General features: G+C 44.6%; 1 protein-coding gene across 1 annotated transcript in view; it reads right to left on the reverse strand.

The window, feature by feature from the left end:
- Nucleotides 1-17,640, reverse strand: part of LOC119960725 (deleted in malignant brain tumors 1 protein-like) — a 50,266-nt gene extending 32,626 nt beyond the window's left edge. The window contains exon 1 of the mRNA XM_038788342.1: nt 17,472-17,640. Within this exon, the coding sequence (XP_038644270.1) occupies nt 17,472-17,640 (169 nt within the window). The remainder of the gene's footprint in view (nt 1-17,471) is intronic.
- Nucleotides 17,641-20,149: the final 2,509 nt, after the last annotated feature.

Genomic DNA, 20,149 nt, shown 5'->3' on the forward strand with positions numbered 1-20,149 from the left:
TAAGTGAGTGCAAATAGGGATAGGAAATAAATGCTGGCACAGCCTCTCGGTACTGTATTTAAAAAAAGATTGAATATAGGTCGGATAGAAGAAGGGACAGTATTGTAAACCTTGAAAGTGAGTGAGTTACATGGGTTATTCCAATGTACAAGAGACTATTGATAGAAGCCAGAGTGAACATAACAAATATTTTGACCACGGTTTAGAATCCTCACTCGGTGCAAGTGCAGCTCCTCAGTCTTGTGCACTGCAACTTTGCTTAAAAATAGTCCTAGAGGAGACCTTAAATGACAGGTAGTTGATCTAACCACGATAGAGGGCAAATAATTGGAAAAAATTATGGGAGACAGGAAAACGTATACTTAGAAGGGAATGGCCAAAGAGAAGATGGTCAGCAGAGCTTCCTTTCGGAGAGATAGTGACCGAACATATGGGTTGACATTTTGAGGAGGACGTAAGCAGGAATTGTAATGAGCTGAATGCAGTTTATCTGAACTCCTAGACGTTTTCAAGTTTTTCAAAGGAAGGCTGGTTCAAAAATTGGAGTCAATGGGATCAAGGAGAATGTGACCAGCTCGATACCAGATTTGCGTAGTGGCAGGAAAACAGTGCAGTGGTTGTAAGGTTTGTTCGAAGATCTTTCTGTGTGTAATTCCGCAGTGTTTAGTTACAGATTCTCCACGTTGTCTTGAGTAAATTCATTAATTGGACTTAATTATCAAGAGGTTTTCAGAGAAGGCAAACTTCACCGCATGGCCAATCATGAGGATAGACCTGGATAAGGAAATCCGACATCATTAATTGCTCCAGTGTGCAGATAATCGGGTAATGATATTCAACACGGAAAAGGGAAAAGTGATTCATTCAAAGGTCAAACTGGACGAAAGGTGGCACTTAAACGGGATAATACCGATGTCTAGATGAATTGTGAGACGATGATGCATGCGGCCACAGTTACATGAATGTAGCAGGGAAGGTGGATTACGCAGTGAAGAAGGCAGATGGGACATTATTCTGTTTTACCAAAATAAAATACTGTGGATGTTGGGAATCTGGAATAAACCCAGGAAGTGCAGGAAAACGCATACCATGTGGCAGCATTTGTGATGGGGGGACCAGAATTACCGTTCCCCGTCCAATGTGACTCCTCTGAGGAATTAAAGAGAGGAACAATTCCCTCCCTTAAGGTATAGACCATAAGAGTAAAGAGATTATGCTGGACAGATTGTAATGTCACTCGGGCCACAATTTGAACACTACCTTCTGTTTTTTTGACCTCATTACAGAAATGTTGTAGTTGCGCAAAGGAGGACGGGGCTCCAGAGGAAATTAGCGAAGATCTTTTCGGAAGTACAACGTTGGAATTCTGAGGAAAGGTTGCAGGGAATTCTGTTGATTTCCTCAGAACAGGGGAACTCATGATGGGCTTTGATTGACGTGTGTAAGGTTGTGAGTCGCCTGCATATAGTGAAATGGAGGACACTTTGAGGGGCTAAACAATTATTGTCCATAGATTTAAAATAAAACGCTGAAGAATGACAGCGGAGCAAAGCATTTTAATATTAAAGAAATGGAAGGCTTTGATCTCGACAGCGTTCCCTGAACTGTAAATGGAGCTGGCATAAGGCCCATTGGAAAAAAAAAAGCATGTCAGGTTTAGCGGCTGCGTGCTGGGAAATGGCATTAGTCCGTCCGGCGCGTTTTACAGCCTGCCTAGCGAAATACGTTCTACATGTTCAGATTTTCTGACGACCTGAACGGGATAAGAACCTGTGGAGAGAGATGGGGACTTGCAGTGCAGTGGAGATTTTTAATATAGATACTAAGAGCACAGTGTGCCGAATGACCTTCAACTCTGATGTATACCTTCTCTAATTATATAATTCTGGAAACTGTTAATGGTGATAGTGAAACAGCAACCAGTGTTCCACTGAACGTGACAGCGCATCGGACCACCAAAATGGGTAAAAGTTTCAGGAAACTGAGAAATGAATCTCTACATGATACTCTATGGATACTGCTCCGAATTATAAAGCGCGATGTAACTGACGGGCTTGACGGAATTAAAATATGATGATTAAAAAGCAACTAAAGCATTAATTCAAATGCTCCTTGGCGTCACAGGAATTTTCACCAGCCTTATTCTTTCAAAGGATGCTTGCTGATAATTAATGATAGGTAATACTAACTGAAGGATTATCCTCCCAACTTAATCCAAAATTAGCATTGTAATATTCTCCATTAAATGTTTTAGTAAGTATCCCGTCCATACCCAAGGACAGACAACATGATTCCTGAGCAATATTGGTGCCACAACTGGCTACTGGATTTAGGCGCCCAGAAATAACTCGTTGTTCTGTGCTCTACACTCGTTGAATTCACTAAAGCATCAGAAACTGGCGCGCACGCAAAAAAATGCAGAATTCAGATGAAGCCACACCGATCTAAAAGCATAAATTAATATTTAATTGCATGCAGCGTTGTACGTACAGGGCAAAAAGACGTATAGAAGAACATCTCTATATTATTTTATGTTAGCATTTAGGGTTCAAATCTGAGTTTGAGACATAGATCACAGGAACCCTATTTCAATCAGATGGCAAAATAACTAAGGCAACAATCCTCATATGAAAATAACTAAAGCAACATTACATCAACGCACAATTTATATGTTAATGTCATTTAATTCCCTCGAATACCCTGTTATTTAAAATAAATTTAGAGTAGCCAATTATTTTTCTCTTCCAGTTAAGTGGCAAATTAACGTGGCCAGTCCACATAACCTGCACATTTTTCGGTTGTGGGGGTGAAACCCAAGCAGAAACCGGGAGAATGTGCAAACTTCACACGGACAGTGACCTAGGCCGGGAATCGGACCCGAGTCCTCAGCGCCGCATTCCCAGTGTTAACCACTGCGCCACGTGCCACCCCCCCCCCCCCCACGAATAGCCAGCTTGAGTAAAATCCGCTAATTCTAATATGACTATTGCATCTGAGCTCGAGTTCGGTAAATTTGTTTCACAAAACAGCGTGCATATCACGTTGTGTGCACTGTAGTATGATCTGCAGTAAAACAAATCCTTTAAACGTTCAAAAAACAGGACCTGATCTTCAAAGTAATTCTAGGTAGTAAATATCAAGTTAGTTCAAAGTATGATGTGTGCAACCTTGGTTCGCTGTCATGTATCAATTTAACAATAAATTGCCAACGGTAAACATCAGTAAACATGATGAGAATACAAACTGGAAATCATGAACCGAGACATCGGGACAAACTCAATAATCACTATGCAGCAGGTCGAACACATTCAAAAATCTCATTTAACGCTGCCGATTATTCAAGAAACATTTGTGGCATGTTTTACGGTGTCGAGATACATTCATTGATCCATGATTGTTCCACATCACATGTACTGAACAGAAATCTTAAAAATATTACAAATGAGCACATTATGAACTTGCCGCTATTTAGAAAAAAAACGAATTAACACAATACTTGAGGAGGTCTAATAGATTTGGAAATATTAGGCATTTTGATATTGCACCTGGCCATCATTATACGAAAGCTTAATACAAACTGAAACATGTATTGTTCATATTTATCGGGGAATAAGCATTGGAAATGTTCGACATCAAAACGGTGAATAAAGTTATTTTTTCCGGCTCAGCTGGCTGTATCATACAAGGATCAGTCGGTGCATGTACCGACAAATATATCCGCCATAAATGTGTATGTGGGTTCCGCCAGTAGCAGGTGCAGCTTTGACTGATGTTCTGCTCTCAGTTTGTTCACTTACACCAAGGCTGTGAACACTTTATGTAACAACGACTACGCTCAACATGTAACCCGGCAGATTACAACTATCTGATTAAAATTGCCAATCAGATGGGTTTTGCTTCCACAAGATCAACATGGAACATTTTGAAATACACTGTATTAGCTCTTGTCTAATTTGAGGCGAAAATTAATTTCCGTAGAAAACTCAAAATGACATGAATAGTCTTTTTTTCAATTCAGAGAACCCACTTTTTCCAATTAAGGGGCAATTTAGCGTTGCCAATCCACCGACCTGCACATATTTGGGTTGTGGAGGCGAAATCCACGCAACACGGGGATAATGTGCAAACTCCACACGGACAGTGACCCAGAGCCGGGATCGCACCTGGGAGCTCAGCGCTGTGAGGCAGCAGTACTAACGGTGCCACGGTGCTGACCAGGCAAAGTTGACCAATATCAAAATATTTAAATTATGTTTACTGACATCGACAGAATGGGAGATCACTCAGTTATTTACTGACTGGAGTTTTCAAACAACAATAACATCAAACATATGTTTTAAGGGCAAGTGTGTAATTACGTGAAATCACGTCGACATTTGGCCCATCGAGCATGCAGAGGCCCTGCGAAGTCCAATCCCCTGCACGTTCTCTCTAACCTCACCTAACGTTTTGGACACAGGGGCAATCCATCCAACCTGCACATTTTTGGACCTTGGAAGGAAACTGGAGCATCCAGAGGAAACCCAGGCAGGCACTGGGATAAATTGCAAACTCCACACAGACAGTCAGCCGAGTTCGGAGTCGAACCGGGTTCCTGGCGCCTTGAGGCAGTAGTGCTAACCACTGTGTCACCGTGCAACCCGTTGTTTAAGAGATTGATGAATAAGTGCCGATTTCGCATTATGCCCCATGTTGGAGAACATTAAATGATCCTGGGTCACTACCCAATTATCTGAATTTGGAAATTGAATTTATGGTTAACATTCATGGTTTCACGCCTAAACCCAAAGATGTGCCGGTAGGTGGATTGACAACGCTAATTTGCCCCTTAATTGGAAAAAAGCGGGTTCTCTGAATTGAAAAAAAAACTTTGCCTATTCATGTCAGTTTGAGTTTCCTACCGAAATTAATTTTCGCCTCAAATTAGTCAAGAGCTAATGCAATGTATTTCAAAATGTTCCATGTTGATCTTGTGGAAGCAAATCCCATCTGATTTACAATTTTAATCGGATAGTTGTAATCTGCCGGGTTACATGTTGAGCGTGGTCTTGTTACAAAAAGTCTTCACAACCTTTGTGCAAGTGAACAAACTGAGAGCAGAACATGGTTTCAGTTCAGCGATCGCCTCTAAATTCACATATTCAGACAGAAAAGAATGCGGTGACTATAGATCTTTCACAATTATTTCGAACATTTTTAAGATTAATATTAATAATTCCTACGAATGGGAAACAAAGTGATGGTCCGAAATAATATAGTCTAGTTCCTCTGTATTAATAATCTTTGGCGCTACTCAACATTGGAACCATGAGCAAAAACAATAAGCAATTTTCAATTTAAATCGCTTCATCAACCGGAGTAACAAGCCGTCCTTCTGACACATACCAGGAGAGAACACAATTGCGCCTGTGCGCTTGTCTGATATTCCACACTCAGTGAGTTAACTTACAGCCCAAACTCTGATACATGTTTTTACAAAACTGACAACGACCTATTACTACAATGATTACATTTGAATTCTGTACATTTTCTGCTTATTGATTTTGGTCAAAGTCGATGCCGCAATAATTCAGAGAGTGAATACACATTCCATATATATTCATCGTTCAGCGATTTGCAGGGTCTGATCTTTAAATTATTCGGGAAATCAGGACATTCCTCCAACCAGTTTTAAGAATGAAATGGTTCAAATGTCAAATGATGAATCATTATTTTGTTCATATCTTTTAACTGTGTGATAACATTTCCTTGTCAGTTGAGCAGAACATATTATTACTGGAGAATAGAGAACGTAAGTAAAATAAAACGGGTTAATGTATTCAACCGAATAACAAAGCCCCAAAAAAATCATCGAGCTGGAAGGAGACTTGCAAACATATCCCCAGATTTGCTTAACAGAGCATGAGAGCATATAGACATGGAGCAAGTGGAAGGAGATTGAGCGACTTGATAATAACGTACGACAGTGATTAGCACTGCTGCCCCACAGTGCCTCGGAACTGGACCGAATGTGACCTTGGGTCACTGTCTGTGTACAGTTTGCACTTACTCCCCGTGTCTGTGTGGCTTGCCTCCGGGTGCTCCAGTTTGCTTCAAAGGTGCGCAGGTAAGGAGGATCGGCCATGCTAGTTTGCCCTTTCTTGTCCAATGTGAAGGAAAGATGCGAGGGTGAGTTGCGTGGAGGAGTGGATCTGGGCAAAGTGCTCTTTCGGAGGGTCAGTGAATAACTCGATATAGTTCCATATAAATGCATAGAAGAGGCAGATGATCAAATAAACAATACGATTTCAAATCTATCATCACAAACTAAACACAATCCTGATTGAACAATTACACCGTGATTTAGGAAAATGAAGTAACGTTTGTCTGGAGAGTGGAGGTGGTAATCATCATGCCAGTAATTAATGCTGTACAGACAATTTTGTTTTTATCTTCAGTCGACAGTTTTGATTTTTTTTTAAATAATTAGTATTTTATGAAGTATTTAACCTATGTTGATTTAATTTTTACTTGGAGAAATATCTAATTTAGTAAAGTATGTTTCTATCAGCCGCTCAATGAGACTGCATTGCTTTTCCTCTATGAGTGACAAACATACACACAGTTACTGGCTAATTCTTTCCGCTATCGTGTTCAACTTCAACTGGACAAGTGAACCAGTTTGAAAACTATTGCCTAGATTACAAAAATAATAATCTCTATTATTGTCATAAGTAGGCTTACATGAGCACTATAATGAAATTACTGTGAAAAGCCCCTAGTCGCCACATTCCGGCGCTTGTTCCGGTACACTGAGGGATAATTCAAAATGTCCAATTCACCGAACAGCACATATTTCGGGACTTGTGGGACGAAACTGGAGCACCCGGAGGAAACCCACTCATACACGGGGAGAATGTGCAGATACCGCACAGGCAGTGACCCAAGCCAGGAATCGAACGACCATGCAGCTGTGAATAAAATGTTCTAACCACTGCGCTACCATCGCGTTAATATGTTAATTGAACTGTTTCCTTCACTGCCCTCCCTTCGTCAGTAAAGAACAATAATTACTTTAGAGATGCATTTACTTCAAAACTGACCATCTTTTCAATAGACAGCTGAATAAATTCAATGATACCACTCACAGTTGAGAAGTTGTAGAAGAAACAAGATCAGGAAGGATTGTAACATCATAGCGGGCGCGGGTTACAGTGATGACCTTTAACAAATTCGGCTAACTAATACTTAACTGTCCTTCCCAGCATCGTCCAAATGACCGACTGATGCGGAAACCTGTGCTATCTTATCCCTAACCAATAGATTTTCTCATGCAGGAACCGCGAGTCACAGTCTGGTGAAATGCACCAATCAGAAATAATGCAACCAGAAATAGACACTTTGAACATTATTCTAACCACCAGCCTATCCTGAGATGAAATGACTTTTTACACTGAAATAGAAATGAGTCCTCGCTCTGGCACGCAGTCTAATGAGTTAGTTCAGCACAGCAGAAGGCTTGGGGACTCGTTTGCCCTCATTCCAAAGTTGTTTCTGAATTTGATTTAGTGAACGTTGCTTTAACTCAGAATGCGTTTGACGTCTTCAAATATATTTCCAATAGCCTTAAAATATATGTCATGGATTCCCCCAAGCGCATCCCCACCAACCTTGCCACACGCCTACCCCCGACGAAAGAGACACCCCCCCCCCCCCCAGTACAACATCAACTTCCACCAACCGCCCAACACCCCATGCAATCCGGTCTGATCCAAACCCACTTGGATCGAACGCCTCCCGAGCCATCCCAGTGTCGTAACTTCTCCCCCTACCATGGAGCCCGAAACCACTATCCTGGGATCCGGCCGTCAAGCCCTCCTCTCCTGTACGACCGTCGACTCCCCATTCAGCCCGACCCCTTCACCCACCCAGTGGACAGTTCGCCCACGACTATCCTGCCTGTGAGCGCTTTCTTTTTCCTGTCTCAGACAGTCTGAGTGAGGGAGGTTGGGTGACAAAGTGGCTGAGGAATTGCAACGCCTGACATTCATGTTATTGTATGATCATTTTTTTATTACGCATAATCCACTCATCTAAAGAAATTGCCGACTTAATTCTGTCGAACTATATCGAGCATTTCTTTCATTCCTCTCGACCTGATTAGACACTGATTCAGAAGCGCCATTACAGAGAACCTAAGAATCTTTGACACCGTTTGCCTTTTGTGGTGTTCTGCAGTCTTCACGAGGGGGCAACTGGAAGGAACCCGGTATTGGTTGATTCAATTCTACTTATTTTATTTATTGCAACTGGGCAGTAACTTACGCCTCGCCATTGTTGGATCAGCGATATGCTTTTCTGTGTTACACAGACGTTACATAAAAGAATGCAGGTACACGGTCCCACTCCGCTGAATATCGAATCCTCTATAATATCTGGGTCCGTGCAAACGGTTGTTCTTCACTGTGAGCCGAGCCGCACATTTTGACTTGGAATGGTTTCTAACTACATTCCCGTTACATGTTGTTGCACTCAGTGATAGTAACCACTGACAACTTGTATCAAAATGTCAAAGAACAAAGAACATTACAGCACAGGAACAGGCCCTCCCAGCCTGCGCCGATCCGGATCCTTTACCTAAACCTGTCTCCTATTTTCCAAGGTCTATTTCCCTCTGTTCCCGCCCGTTCATATACCTGTCTAGGTGCCTCTTAAATTATGCTATCTACCACCTCCGCTGGTAAAGCGATCCGGGCACCCACCACCCTCTGCGTAAAAAACCTTCCACGCACATCTCCCTTAAACTTCCCCCCTCTCACCTTGAAATCGTGACCCCTTGTAACTGACACCCCCACTCTTGGGAGAAGCTTGTTGCTATCCATCCTGTCCATACCTCTCATAATTTTGTAGATCTCAATCAGGACCCACCCTCAACCTCCGTCTTTCCAACGAAAACAATCCTAATCTACTCAACATTTCTTTATGGCTAGCACCCTTCATACCAGGCAACATCCTGGTGAACCTCCTCTGCACCCTCTCCAAAGCAGCCACGTCCTTCTGGTAATGTGGCGACCAGAACTACACGCAGTATTCCAAATGTGGCCGAACCAAAGACCTATACAACTGTAACATGACCTGCCAACTCTTGTACTCAATTAGCCGCCCGATGAAGGCAAGCAGGCTGTATGCTTTCTTGACCACTCTATCAACCTGCGTAGCCACCTTCATGGTACAATGGACCTGAAATCCAAGATCTCGCTGGACATCAATTTTCCCCAAGCCCCTTCCATTGACCATATAATCCGCTCATGAATTCGATCTTCCAAAATGCATCACCTCGCATTTGCCTGGATTGAACTCCATCTGCCATTTATCTGCCCAACTCTCCAATCTATCTATATTTTGTTGTATTTTCTGACAGTTCTCGCTATCTGCAACTCCACCAATCTTAGTATCATCTGCAAACTTGCTAGTCAGACCACTTAAGCCTTCCTTCAGGTCATTTATGTAGATCACAGACAACAGTGGTCCGAGCACGGATCCCTGTGGAACACCACTAGTCACCCTTCTCCATTTTAAGACACTCCCTTCCACCACTACTCTCTGTCTCATGTTGTCCAGCCAGTTCTTTATCCATCTAGCTAGTACACCCTGAACCACATACGACTTCAATTTTTCCATCAACGTTCCATGGGAAAACTTATCAAACGCCTTTCTAAAGTCCATGCATATGACATCTACAACCCTTCCCTTATCAATTAACTTTGTCTCTTCCTCAAATAATTATATTAGATTTGTAAGACATGACCATCCCTGCACAAAACCATGCTGCCTTTCACTGATAAGTCTATTTTCTTCCAAATGTGAATAGATCCTATCCCTCAGTATCTTCTCCAACAGTTTGAATACCACTGACGTCAAGCTCACAGATCAATAATTCCCTGGATTATCCCTGCTACACTTCTTAAACAACGGGACAACATTATCAATTCCCCCAGGCATCCGGGACCTCACCCGTGCTCAAGGATGCTGCAAAGATGTCTGTTAAGGCCCCAGCTATTTCAAGCCTCGATTCCCTCAGTAACCTGGGATAGATCCCATCCCGTCCTGGGGACTTGTCCATCTTAATGTCTTTTAGAATACCCAAAACTTCCTCCTTCCATATGACAACTTTACCGAGAGTATTTAAACATCCAACCCTAGCCTCAACATCCGTCTTGCCCCTCTACTTTGTGAATACCGATGCAAAGTACTCATTAAGAATCTCACCCATTTCCTCTGAGTCCACGCATAAATTCCCTCTTTTGGCTTTGAGTGGGCCAATCCTTTCTCTAGTTACCCTCTTGCTGCTTACATACGAATAAAAGGCTTTGGGATGTTCCTTATTCCTGGTAGCCAAAGTTATTTCATGACCCCTTTTCGCCCTCTTTATTGCGCGTTTGAGATTCGTCCTACGTTCCCAATATTCCTCCAAAGCTTCATCAGTTTTGAGACGCCTCGATCGTATGTATGCTTCCTTTTTCATCTTAGGTAGTCTCACAATTTCACCCGTCATCCGTGGTTCCTTAATCTTGCCATTTCTATCTTTTATTTTCACAGGAACATGCCTTTCCTGCACTCTAATCAAACTTTCCTTAAAAAACTTCCACATTGCAAATGTGGATTTGCCCTTAAACAGCTGCTCCCAATCCACATTTCCTAGCTCCTTCCGAATTTTGCTATACTTGGCCTTTCCCCAATTTAACACTCTTCCTTTCGGACACTATTGTCCTTGTCCATGAGTTTTCTAAAACGTACGGAATTGTGATCGCTATTCCCAAAGTAATCACCGACTGAAACATCAACCACCTGGCCGGGATCATTCCCCAATACCAGGTCCAGAATGGCCCCTTCCCGAGTTGGACTATTTACATACTGCTCTAAAAAACTCTCCTGGATGCTCCTCACAAACTCTGCTCCATCTACGCCGCCAACACTACACGAATGCCATTCAATGTTGGGGAAGTTAAAATCTACCATTACAAGCACCGGATTGCTCCTGCATTTTTCTATATTCGGTCTGCATATTTGTACCTCTACTTAATGCTCGCTTTTCGGAGGCCTGTACTTTTTGGTTACTGCACCCTTCCTATTTCTCAGCTCCACCCATATTGCCTCAGTGCTCGAATTCTACATCGTGCCTTCCTTAATCACAGCTGTGATATCATCTCTGACGAGTAATGCAACTCCTCCACCCCTTCTACCTCCCTCTCTATCCCTCCTGAAGCTTATACACTGAGATATTCAGTTGCCCGCACTGACCTTCTCTCAACCAAGTCTCAGTAATACCTTTCGGAAGGTAGGAAGGAAGGAATACCAAGGTATTCCCAGGTACTGATCCAAGCCCTAAGTTCATCTGCCTTACCAGCTACACTTCTCGCATTAAAACAAATGCACCTCAGACCACCTGTTCCTTTGCGTTCATCAAAGAGAGAGGTACAGGGAGAGAGATGCAGTCATAGAGATACACACAGAGAGGTAGAAAGAGTTGCAGCGAGAGAGGGGTATAGGGAGAGATTGAGATAGAGAGAGAGATAGAGAGAGACAAGACAGAGATAGTGGGAGATGCAGAGAGAGAGATAATTAGAGAGAGGTACAGAGAGAGAGATACAGACACAGAAATACAGAGATAGATACAGAATGAGATGCAGAGAGAGATACAGTGAGATCTAGAGACAGAGAGATACTTAGAGAGATGCAGATAGAGAGGGATACATCAACATAGATACAGAGAGAGATACAGAGAGGGACAGAGGGAGAGATATCGAGACAGATGCAGAGAGAGATTGAGAGACAGATAGATAGTGAGAGGTAAAGAGAGAAGCCGAGACAGAGATACTTAGAGATACAGGGAGAGATACAGAGATACAGAGGGAGATACAGAGGGAGATTCAGAGAGAGAGATGCAGAGATAGAGATACCGAGAGAGGTGCACATAGCGAGATGTCCAGAGACAGATGCAGGGAGAGGTGCAGATACAGAGAGAGATAGAGAGAGGTTCAGAGAGAGAGAGACAGAGCGAGATGCAGAGAGAGATGCAGAGGGAGATACAGAGAGAGAGAGATACGGAGAGAGATTCTGAGAGAGATACAGCGAGAAAGATACAGAGGGAGACAGCGATACAGAGTGATACAGAGAGAGGTAGAGAGAAATATACAGAGAGAGATACAGAGAGAGATACAGAGACATACAGAGACAGATACACACAGACAGAGAGATGCAGAGAGAGATACAGAGAGAGGTATAGAGAGAGATACAGAGAGAGATACAGAGAGAGGTCCAGAGAGAGATACAGAGACAGGGAGATACAGAGACAGATACAGATACACAGAGACAGCAATGCAGCGACACACAAAGAGACAGATACACACAGACAGAGAGGTACAGACAGACAAAGATACAGATACACACATACAGATAGATACAGCGACAGACACAGGGACAGATACATTGAGAGATACAGAGAGACGCACAGAGAGGTACAGAGAGAGATACAGAGACAGACACAGGGACAGACACTGGGACAGATAGGTGCAGAGACATACCCATGGGCAGACACAAGGACAGATACAAAGATATACACAGGAACAGATACACACAGGCAGAGTGATACAGAGACAGACACAGGGATAGACACAGGGACAGATACTGAGATAGACACAGGGACAGACACAGGGACAGAGCACACAGACAGATAGATAGAGAGATAGACCCAGGGGCAGACACAGGGACAGATACAGAGACAGATACAGAGAGATAGAGAGAGAGGTACAGAGAGTGATACAGAGAGAGATACAAAGGGAGAGATACAGAGAGAAATACAGAGAGAGGTACATAGAGAGAAACAGAGACAGATACAGAGACAGTTGCACACAGACATAGAGATACAGAGACAGACACAGCGACATATACACACAGACAGGGAGATAAAGAGACAGACACAGAGACAGATACACACAGACAGAAAGATACAGAGACAGACACAGTGGCATATGCACAGAGAAATAGAGATACAGAGACTGACCCAGTGACAGACACAGGGATAGATACTGAGACAGACACAGGGACAAATGAAAACAGATACACAGATACAGGAATGCAATCACTGGTTCTGCTGGTCACGGATGACACTATTTCCTCCTTTCCAATCTTTCCCAGGCCCTCCGTTCTGATTCTAGAAATGTCCTGGTGACTAACATTATAGTCACTGCTCTGTCACTCCAGGGTTTATCCCTCTCTCCTTTTATAAACAGGATGTGGCATTGAAGATCCCCCAGTCCCCTGGAACCTATCAGGTATCAACGAGGATTGAATATCAGGGTCAGTGTTTGCACTATTTCCACACTGCATCCCTCAGCCTCTGTCACACAGCCAATCCAGACCCGATTAATCTTCTATTTCATTGTGATATGAAAACGATTGGGTTGAAAGGGGTTAACTGAGCCTGTTTGTTTAGTGAGTGTGATTAATGTCAGTCTCCATGGATCCTAACCGTCACTGGAGGGCTTCTTGCTGCTATTAATAAGCGATTCCATTCACTGTGTTATCCCAAACTGTCAGAGGGAGTGTCAATTACAACACTTCCAGAGATCAGCTGCTCCAGAGAGACCGAGAGGAGGGAGCAGAATCTGGGAACCATCCACAGGAACGGTACAGCAATGGATCAGAATCAGGGAACTATCCACAGGAATGTTACAGCAATGGATCAGAATCTGGTAATTATCGATGGGAACGTAACAACACTAGACAAGAGTTTATTCTGGGGTCTAATGTATATGTCTTCCCAGTCTTTACCATACCGGATCTGCGGCGCACTGATGATAATTCAGGCGGGTTATTATCCCCTCCTGGCTGTTGTCGGTGTCCCTGGTAAGTCTCCCAGTTCAGTTATTTATTGTATAAGCCACTTTAAGTGTATTATTGCTCTCGTCATTGACATCTTGGCAAGATTGAATCCACGTTCTTCAGTGGATAAGTGGGTTAGTTCATAAGGTACAGGAGCAGAATGAGGGCGTTTGGCACATCGCGTCGTCTCCGTTATTCGATCTTGGCTGATCTCATCCTCACAACGCCACCGTCCTGCCCATTCTCCAAAACTGTCAACCCATTACGAATTCAAAAATCACAAACCTGCCTCCCATCCATGGACTCCATCTACACCACCCGCTGGAGGGGGGAAGCGGGAAGCATAATCAAGGCTGCCTCCCACTCGGCTTACTCACTTTTCCAACTTCTTCCATCGGGCAGGAGATGCAGAAGTCTGATAACACGCACGAAAACAGCTCAAAAACAGCTTCTTCCCCACTGTCACCAGACTCCTAAATGACCCTCTTATTGACTGACCTCGTTAACACTACACCCTGTATGCTTTATCCCATGACGATGCTTATGTAGTTACGTTATATATCTTGTGTTGCACCATTATGCATTTTCTTGTATTGTCTTGAATTTTGTTTAATTCCCTTTTCTTCCCATGTACTGAATGATTTGTTGAGCTGCTTGCAGAAAAATACCTTTCACTGTACATCGTTACACGTGACAATAAACAAATCCAATCCAATACAAACTGGAGCTTCACACCAGGGTGTGTATGGTCCTATCAGTGGCTGTTAACTGCACAGTTCTACTGACCTTCTCTGTATCCGGAATTGAAAAGCCCGTCTCAGTAATGGTGACCATGACACTTTGTTGATTTGAGGCAATACTGCAGGGGCTTCTTGTATAACAAGAAAGGAGTTTATTGAGAAGAAGAAAATGGTTAACTATATTCATGTACAGAGGTCTCTGAAATAGCTTTTTAATTGGGGGCTCCCGGACCACACTTCTTGTCCCCTGCTCCCAGGGATTATTGAGAAGTAAATTGTTAACTATATACAGAACAAACATCACTGAAACAGCATTTTAATTCGGTGCTCCCGAGGCCACATGTCTGACCCCTGTCCCCAGGTATTATTCCACATTAGTTGGTGTTCACAAACTCACACACGATAGGCCCCGAGCGGGTAACGTGGACCTCAAGGGATCACCCTTGAAAAGGGAGACGCCACCAGATTCCACACCCTTACGTCCCTCAGTAACAAATAAACAACTTGAGTAATTTACAGTGAACTGTGTAGAAGAAAAGCCGGAGACATTATAGAGGGGCAATTCAGAACGGTCTTTCACAGGGGAAACCTGAGGCATGGTGGATCACCTTGAGGCTCCATCCAGCTCCTCCACCAATGGGATAGTGTTGTTGTCAGCAGCAGGATGTTGCCACGAGGATTCGACACCACTTCGGGTTCTCCCCCTCTCCAGCTCCATCGGGGTCAACGGTGAATTCTCTCCGGATTCATCTGAGGAAGGAGCTGCGCTCCGAAAGCTAGTGATTCGAAACAAACCTGTTGGACTTTAATCTACTGTTGTTAGACTTTTTAACTATTCTGTAAGGAAATCTCCGGTTCCCTCGGTTCCGGCTCTGCCGCGGGGGCAGTGATGATGCCAGCTGGCTCCAACTGCTCAGACATTGGCGGTGTGACTTCACAACTCGTTACATGGTCAAAGTACTTCCCAATCCGTCTGCCTTGTAATTCTACCATGTCTGACAGTGGACCATCTGCCTGGTAATTCCACAGTGTCCGATACTGAACCGTCTGTCTTGTAATTCCACCATATCTGACATTGGACCGCCTGCCTGGCAGTTCCATCATGTCTGACACTGGATCGTCTGCCTTGTAATTCCACTATGTCTGATCCCGGACCAAAATTCAGTATATCCTGCATGTATACAATGTGGGCCTGAATACAAGGGAGGGGGAGGGGGTGCATAATTTGATAGAAGGATGTGAGCAACTCGATGTTTAATGGTATGTTGGACTTCATCACTGCCGACAACATCTGATCTGCTCTCTGACACTCCACCCGGGGCCGGGTGCTCCGCGGTTGTTGCAATGTGGTGCATGCCGGTTGTATTGACAAAGTGCTGACATTCATCCTCGGTGAACACAGTCACATTGACGGACAATAATTCATCTGAGGGGCCGGGGTCGCAGTGAAATCAACGCAGACAACCTGTGGTGAATTCTGGGATGGCCGTCCACATCTCCTGAACATTGGAACAGCTCCAGTGGGCGTCCTCTAGGTTCAGGAACATTCTTCCAGGGAAGGATTGGTGAAATGCATATGTAACTTCATCAACCGAAGGGCAGGATATTCCCTTGGATACAGGTGGGCTGTGAGTGGCAACGTTTGCTGTGTCTGGACTAAATCTCAATTGGGGAACCATTTGCTCAATGTCCCTATCGATGACGGGCCAACGACTGTAGCTCCTGGTGAACATCCTCTTATTTGTATGGCCAGGGTGAGCTCTGTATAACCCGTGCAGCTCCTGGTCAACATTCCCATCTCTGTATGGCCAGGGTGAGCTCTGTATAACCCGTGCAGCTCCTGGTCAACATTCCCATCTCTGTATGGCCAGGGTGAGCTCTGTATGACCCGTGCAGCTCCTGGTCAACATTCCCATCTCTGTATGGCCAATGTGTGCTCTGTATAACCCGTGCAGCTCCTGGTCAACATTCCCATCTCTGTATGGCCAACGTGTACTCTGTATAACCCCTACAGCTCCTGGTCAACATTCCCATCTCTGTGTGGCCAGGGTGAGCTCTGTATAACCCGTGCAGCTCCTGGTCAACATTCCCATCTCTGTTTGGCCAGGATGTGCTCTATAACCCCTGCAGCTCCTGGTCAACATTCACATCCCTGTGGTCCAGGGTGTGCTGTCTATAACTCCTGAAGCTCCTGGTCAACATTCCCATCTCTGTTTGGCCATAGTGTGCTCTCTATAACTCCTGAAGCTCCTGGTCAACATTTCCATCTTTGTGTGTCCAGGGATTTAACCGTGTAATTCCTGCAGCTCCTGGTCAACATTCCCATCTCTGTGTGGCCAGGGTGTGGACTGTATAACCCGTGCAGCTCCTGGTCAACATTCCCATCTCTGTTTATCCAGTGTGTGCTCTGTATAACTTCTGCAGCAGTGGTTGTCTCGCTGGGGGTGTAACCACCACCCGGAAGCCCAGAGGAAGAGTCTGTCCTCACAGCGCAGTTCATGGTTTCTGATGAGGTGGGACCTTGGCTGTTCTGAATTCTCTGGATGCCACCCTGGGGATAATTCGCTTCTCCCTGGAAAGGATTGGATGGCAGTGAGTCCAGTTCTTTCTGTGCACGAACGATACCATGGGGTGTCTACCGTGTCTGTAAAAGTTACCAGCCGGGCAATCTCCTTCCAAACTGATTTGGATGTCAAACGTTTGGGAAGCTGGAGCCGACTCTGGACATCGGTGTTTGTGATCTGCATCCCCGGCTGATGCCGGGAAATGGAGCTGGAGGCCGCCAAACACAAATCCACCGCCGGACCCTCACTGAGGCAATTGGAGGAATTGGCTTGTCTTCACCCAGGAGCCCCAGCAGTGACTAACAGTCTGTTAGAATGGTTAAAGGACGGCCCTGCATGTACTGGTGGACATTATTCACATCATTATTTACAGCGAAGCCGTCTTCTCTCAATATGTGCTCACTTCCATTTGGAGTCTGTGACAGTTCGGCCTGGATAACAAAGGCAATCGGCCTCTCTGATTCATCCTCCATCCCATGAGACAAGATCACACCTATTCAATATGACAGTGCCGCAGGACAGGCTGATTAGTTTATTGGGATCAAAGTGCACATGCAGCTGGGTGACTGTCGGGCCTGCTTGACGTGGTTGAAATCCTTTTATTTTGGTTCTTTCCAATGACTGAACTGGTGTTTATTTAACAGGAGCTGTCGTGCAGCCAATGTGGGTGTCAGATTGCGGATGAACTGACTATTGCAGTTTCCTATCCCTAAAAACATTTTATTTCTGGCACATGATTTGGTGGCAGCTCTTCCTCTCTATCCCACTCCTTGTCCTCAGACTGTGCTGGCCTGTTGAGGCCATTTTGAATCCCGTGTGTGACCTCACTGGCCTGTAAACTACACTTTGCGCACTGCAATCCGATACCAGCATCTTTGAAACTTCTCACTGCCTCTTCTAAACTGGCCAAGTGTTGTTCTCTGTTGTTCCTCTCACTAAAACATCATCCAGGTACACTGCAGACTTTGGGAAGCGTTGGAACAGCTTTTCCATTGTGCCTTGAAACATTGCCAGGTAGAACAGATTCCCAAAGTTAACCCGGAGTATTAAAACGGTTCTTGTGTGAATTAATGGCCTCATAATTCCCGGAATCCTCGTCCTGTTCCAATTGTAAAGAATCGTGACTGAAGATAAACTATGTAAATCTGAGGGCCCCCACCAACGTCGCATAAAGGTCTTCAATCTGACGAATTGTATACTTTGTAACTTGGGCAGCTCGTTAATTGGAATCTTATTGTGCACGCAAATTATGACAAAGTGATCAGGCTTCAACACAGGGACGTCGGGCGCTGCCCATTCCGAAAACTGAAGACGTCTTCATTCTGCAACACCCATGTCCCCACTGCGCGGGCCCATGCTCCCAGCGACCCGATCTCTTTCCCCATTGGTTGTGATTCGCTTGCTCACACACAATAGGTCCCGTGGACCGTGAGGGGTCACTGCTGCAAGGAGCCCCATTGCCTCAGAAACTATCGTTGATTGTTGTAATCATCAATATAGTTTAGTGATGTCATTTAGGGAAGGAAGTCTGCCATCCATCCCCAGTCTGCCCTCGGTGTGAAACCAAACACACAGGAATGCCCGCTACATATAACCATTGGGTGCAAACATTATTTTTATGCTTCACAGTATGTATGTATAACTTGGTTAGCTGTTGTTCATCCGATATTATCAATGGCATGGAGGGTCAAGCAGTATAACTGTTCAGAATTCATTATGGTTCAGATGTTACACTTTCGATATCAGTTTAAGTAAAAGGACAGAGGAAGTCTTTGTACTGACCTGACAACCGTCAACGACACATATAATCTGAGACCCATGACACCACATACCACTCACATACGATATGTACCATAGCCCAGTTACTCACAAAATACACCTCACACCCCTCACATACGCAAAGTAACATAGTTCAGTCAGTCACCCAGCACACCACACATCTCTGGAAGTAAACAATGCACCACACCCCCATCAGGCACCCAGCACACCACACACCCCTGACAGTACACAATGTTCCACAGCCCCATCTGGCACCCAGCACAACACACACCACTGACAGTACACAATATACCACACCCCCATCAGGCACCGAACACCACACACCACTGACAGCACACAATGCACCACAACACCATCAGACAGCAAGCACACCACATACCACTGACAGTACACAATGTACCACACCACATCAGGCACCAGCACACCACACACCACTGACAGTACACAATGTACCACACCTTCATCAGGCACCCAGCACACCACATAGACGTCACAGTACTCAATCTACACAGAATTATCAGACAGTCAGCAACTACACACCCCTCAGAGTACCACAACTACATTAGCCACCAAGAACATCACAGGTCGATCTCTGTACCCAATGTACCACACCACCATCAGCCACCCAGCACACCACACACGACTAACTATACTCAATGTACCACAGCCCCGTCTGGCACCCAGCACACCACACACCACTGACAGTACACAACGTGCCACAGCCCTATCATGCACCATGCACACCACACAGCACTGACAGTACACCATAAACCAAAGCCCCATCAGTCACCCAACACACCACACACCACTGACAGTACACAATGTACCACACTCCCATTTGGCACCCAGTACACGACACACCACTGACAGTTCACAATGTACCACACCCCATCAGAGGTGATCCAGACACCTGGAATAATCACCCTGAGCTATTGGTTAAAATGGAAAGTTTACATTCAATTCAATAGATCTGGCATAAAACAACCAATGAAAATACTGTTATTTGTCACTAGCCCAAATTGGACTGGACCCCCGAAGGGGGAAGTACAGCTCCTGGTCAGATGTCCCAGAGTAAACATCACTAAACCTGCTCTGCTGCATTGGAGCCAGATGAGGATGTTGTTGCTCCAGACAACAGGAAAACACTGCGGAGCATGCATTGCTGCATTGGCAAACCTTGTAAGAGAGCCAACTGGTCAGAGA

This window comes from Scyliorhinus canicula, unplaced genomic scaffold (genome assembly GCF_902713615.1).
Source record: "Scyliorhinus canicula unplaced genomic scaffold, sScyCan1.1, whole genome shotgun sequence".
In the NCBI taxonomy this organism is placed as follows: domain Eukaryota; kingdom Metazoa; phylum Chordata; class Chondrichthyes; order Carcharhiniformes; family Scyliorhinidae; genus Scyliorhinus; species Scyliorhinus canicula.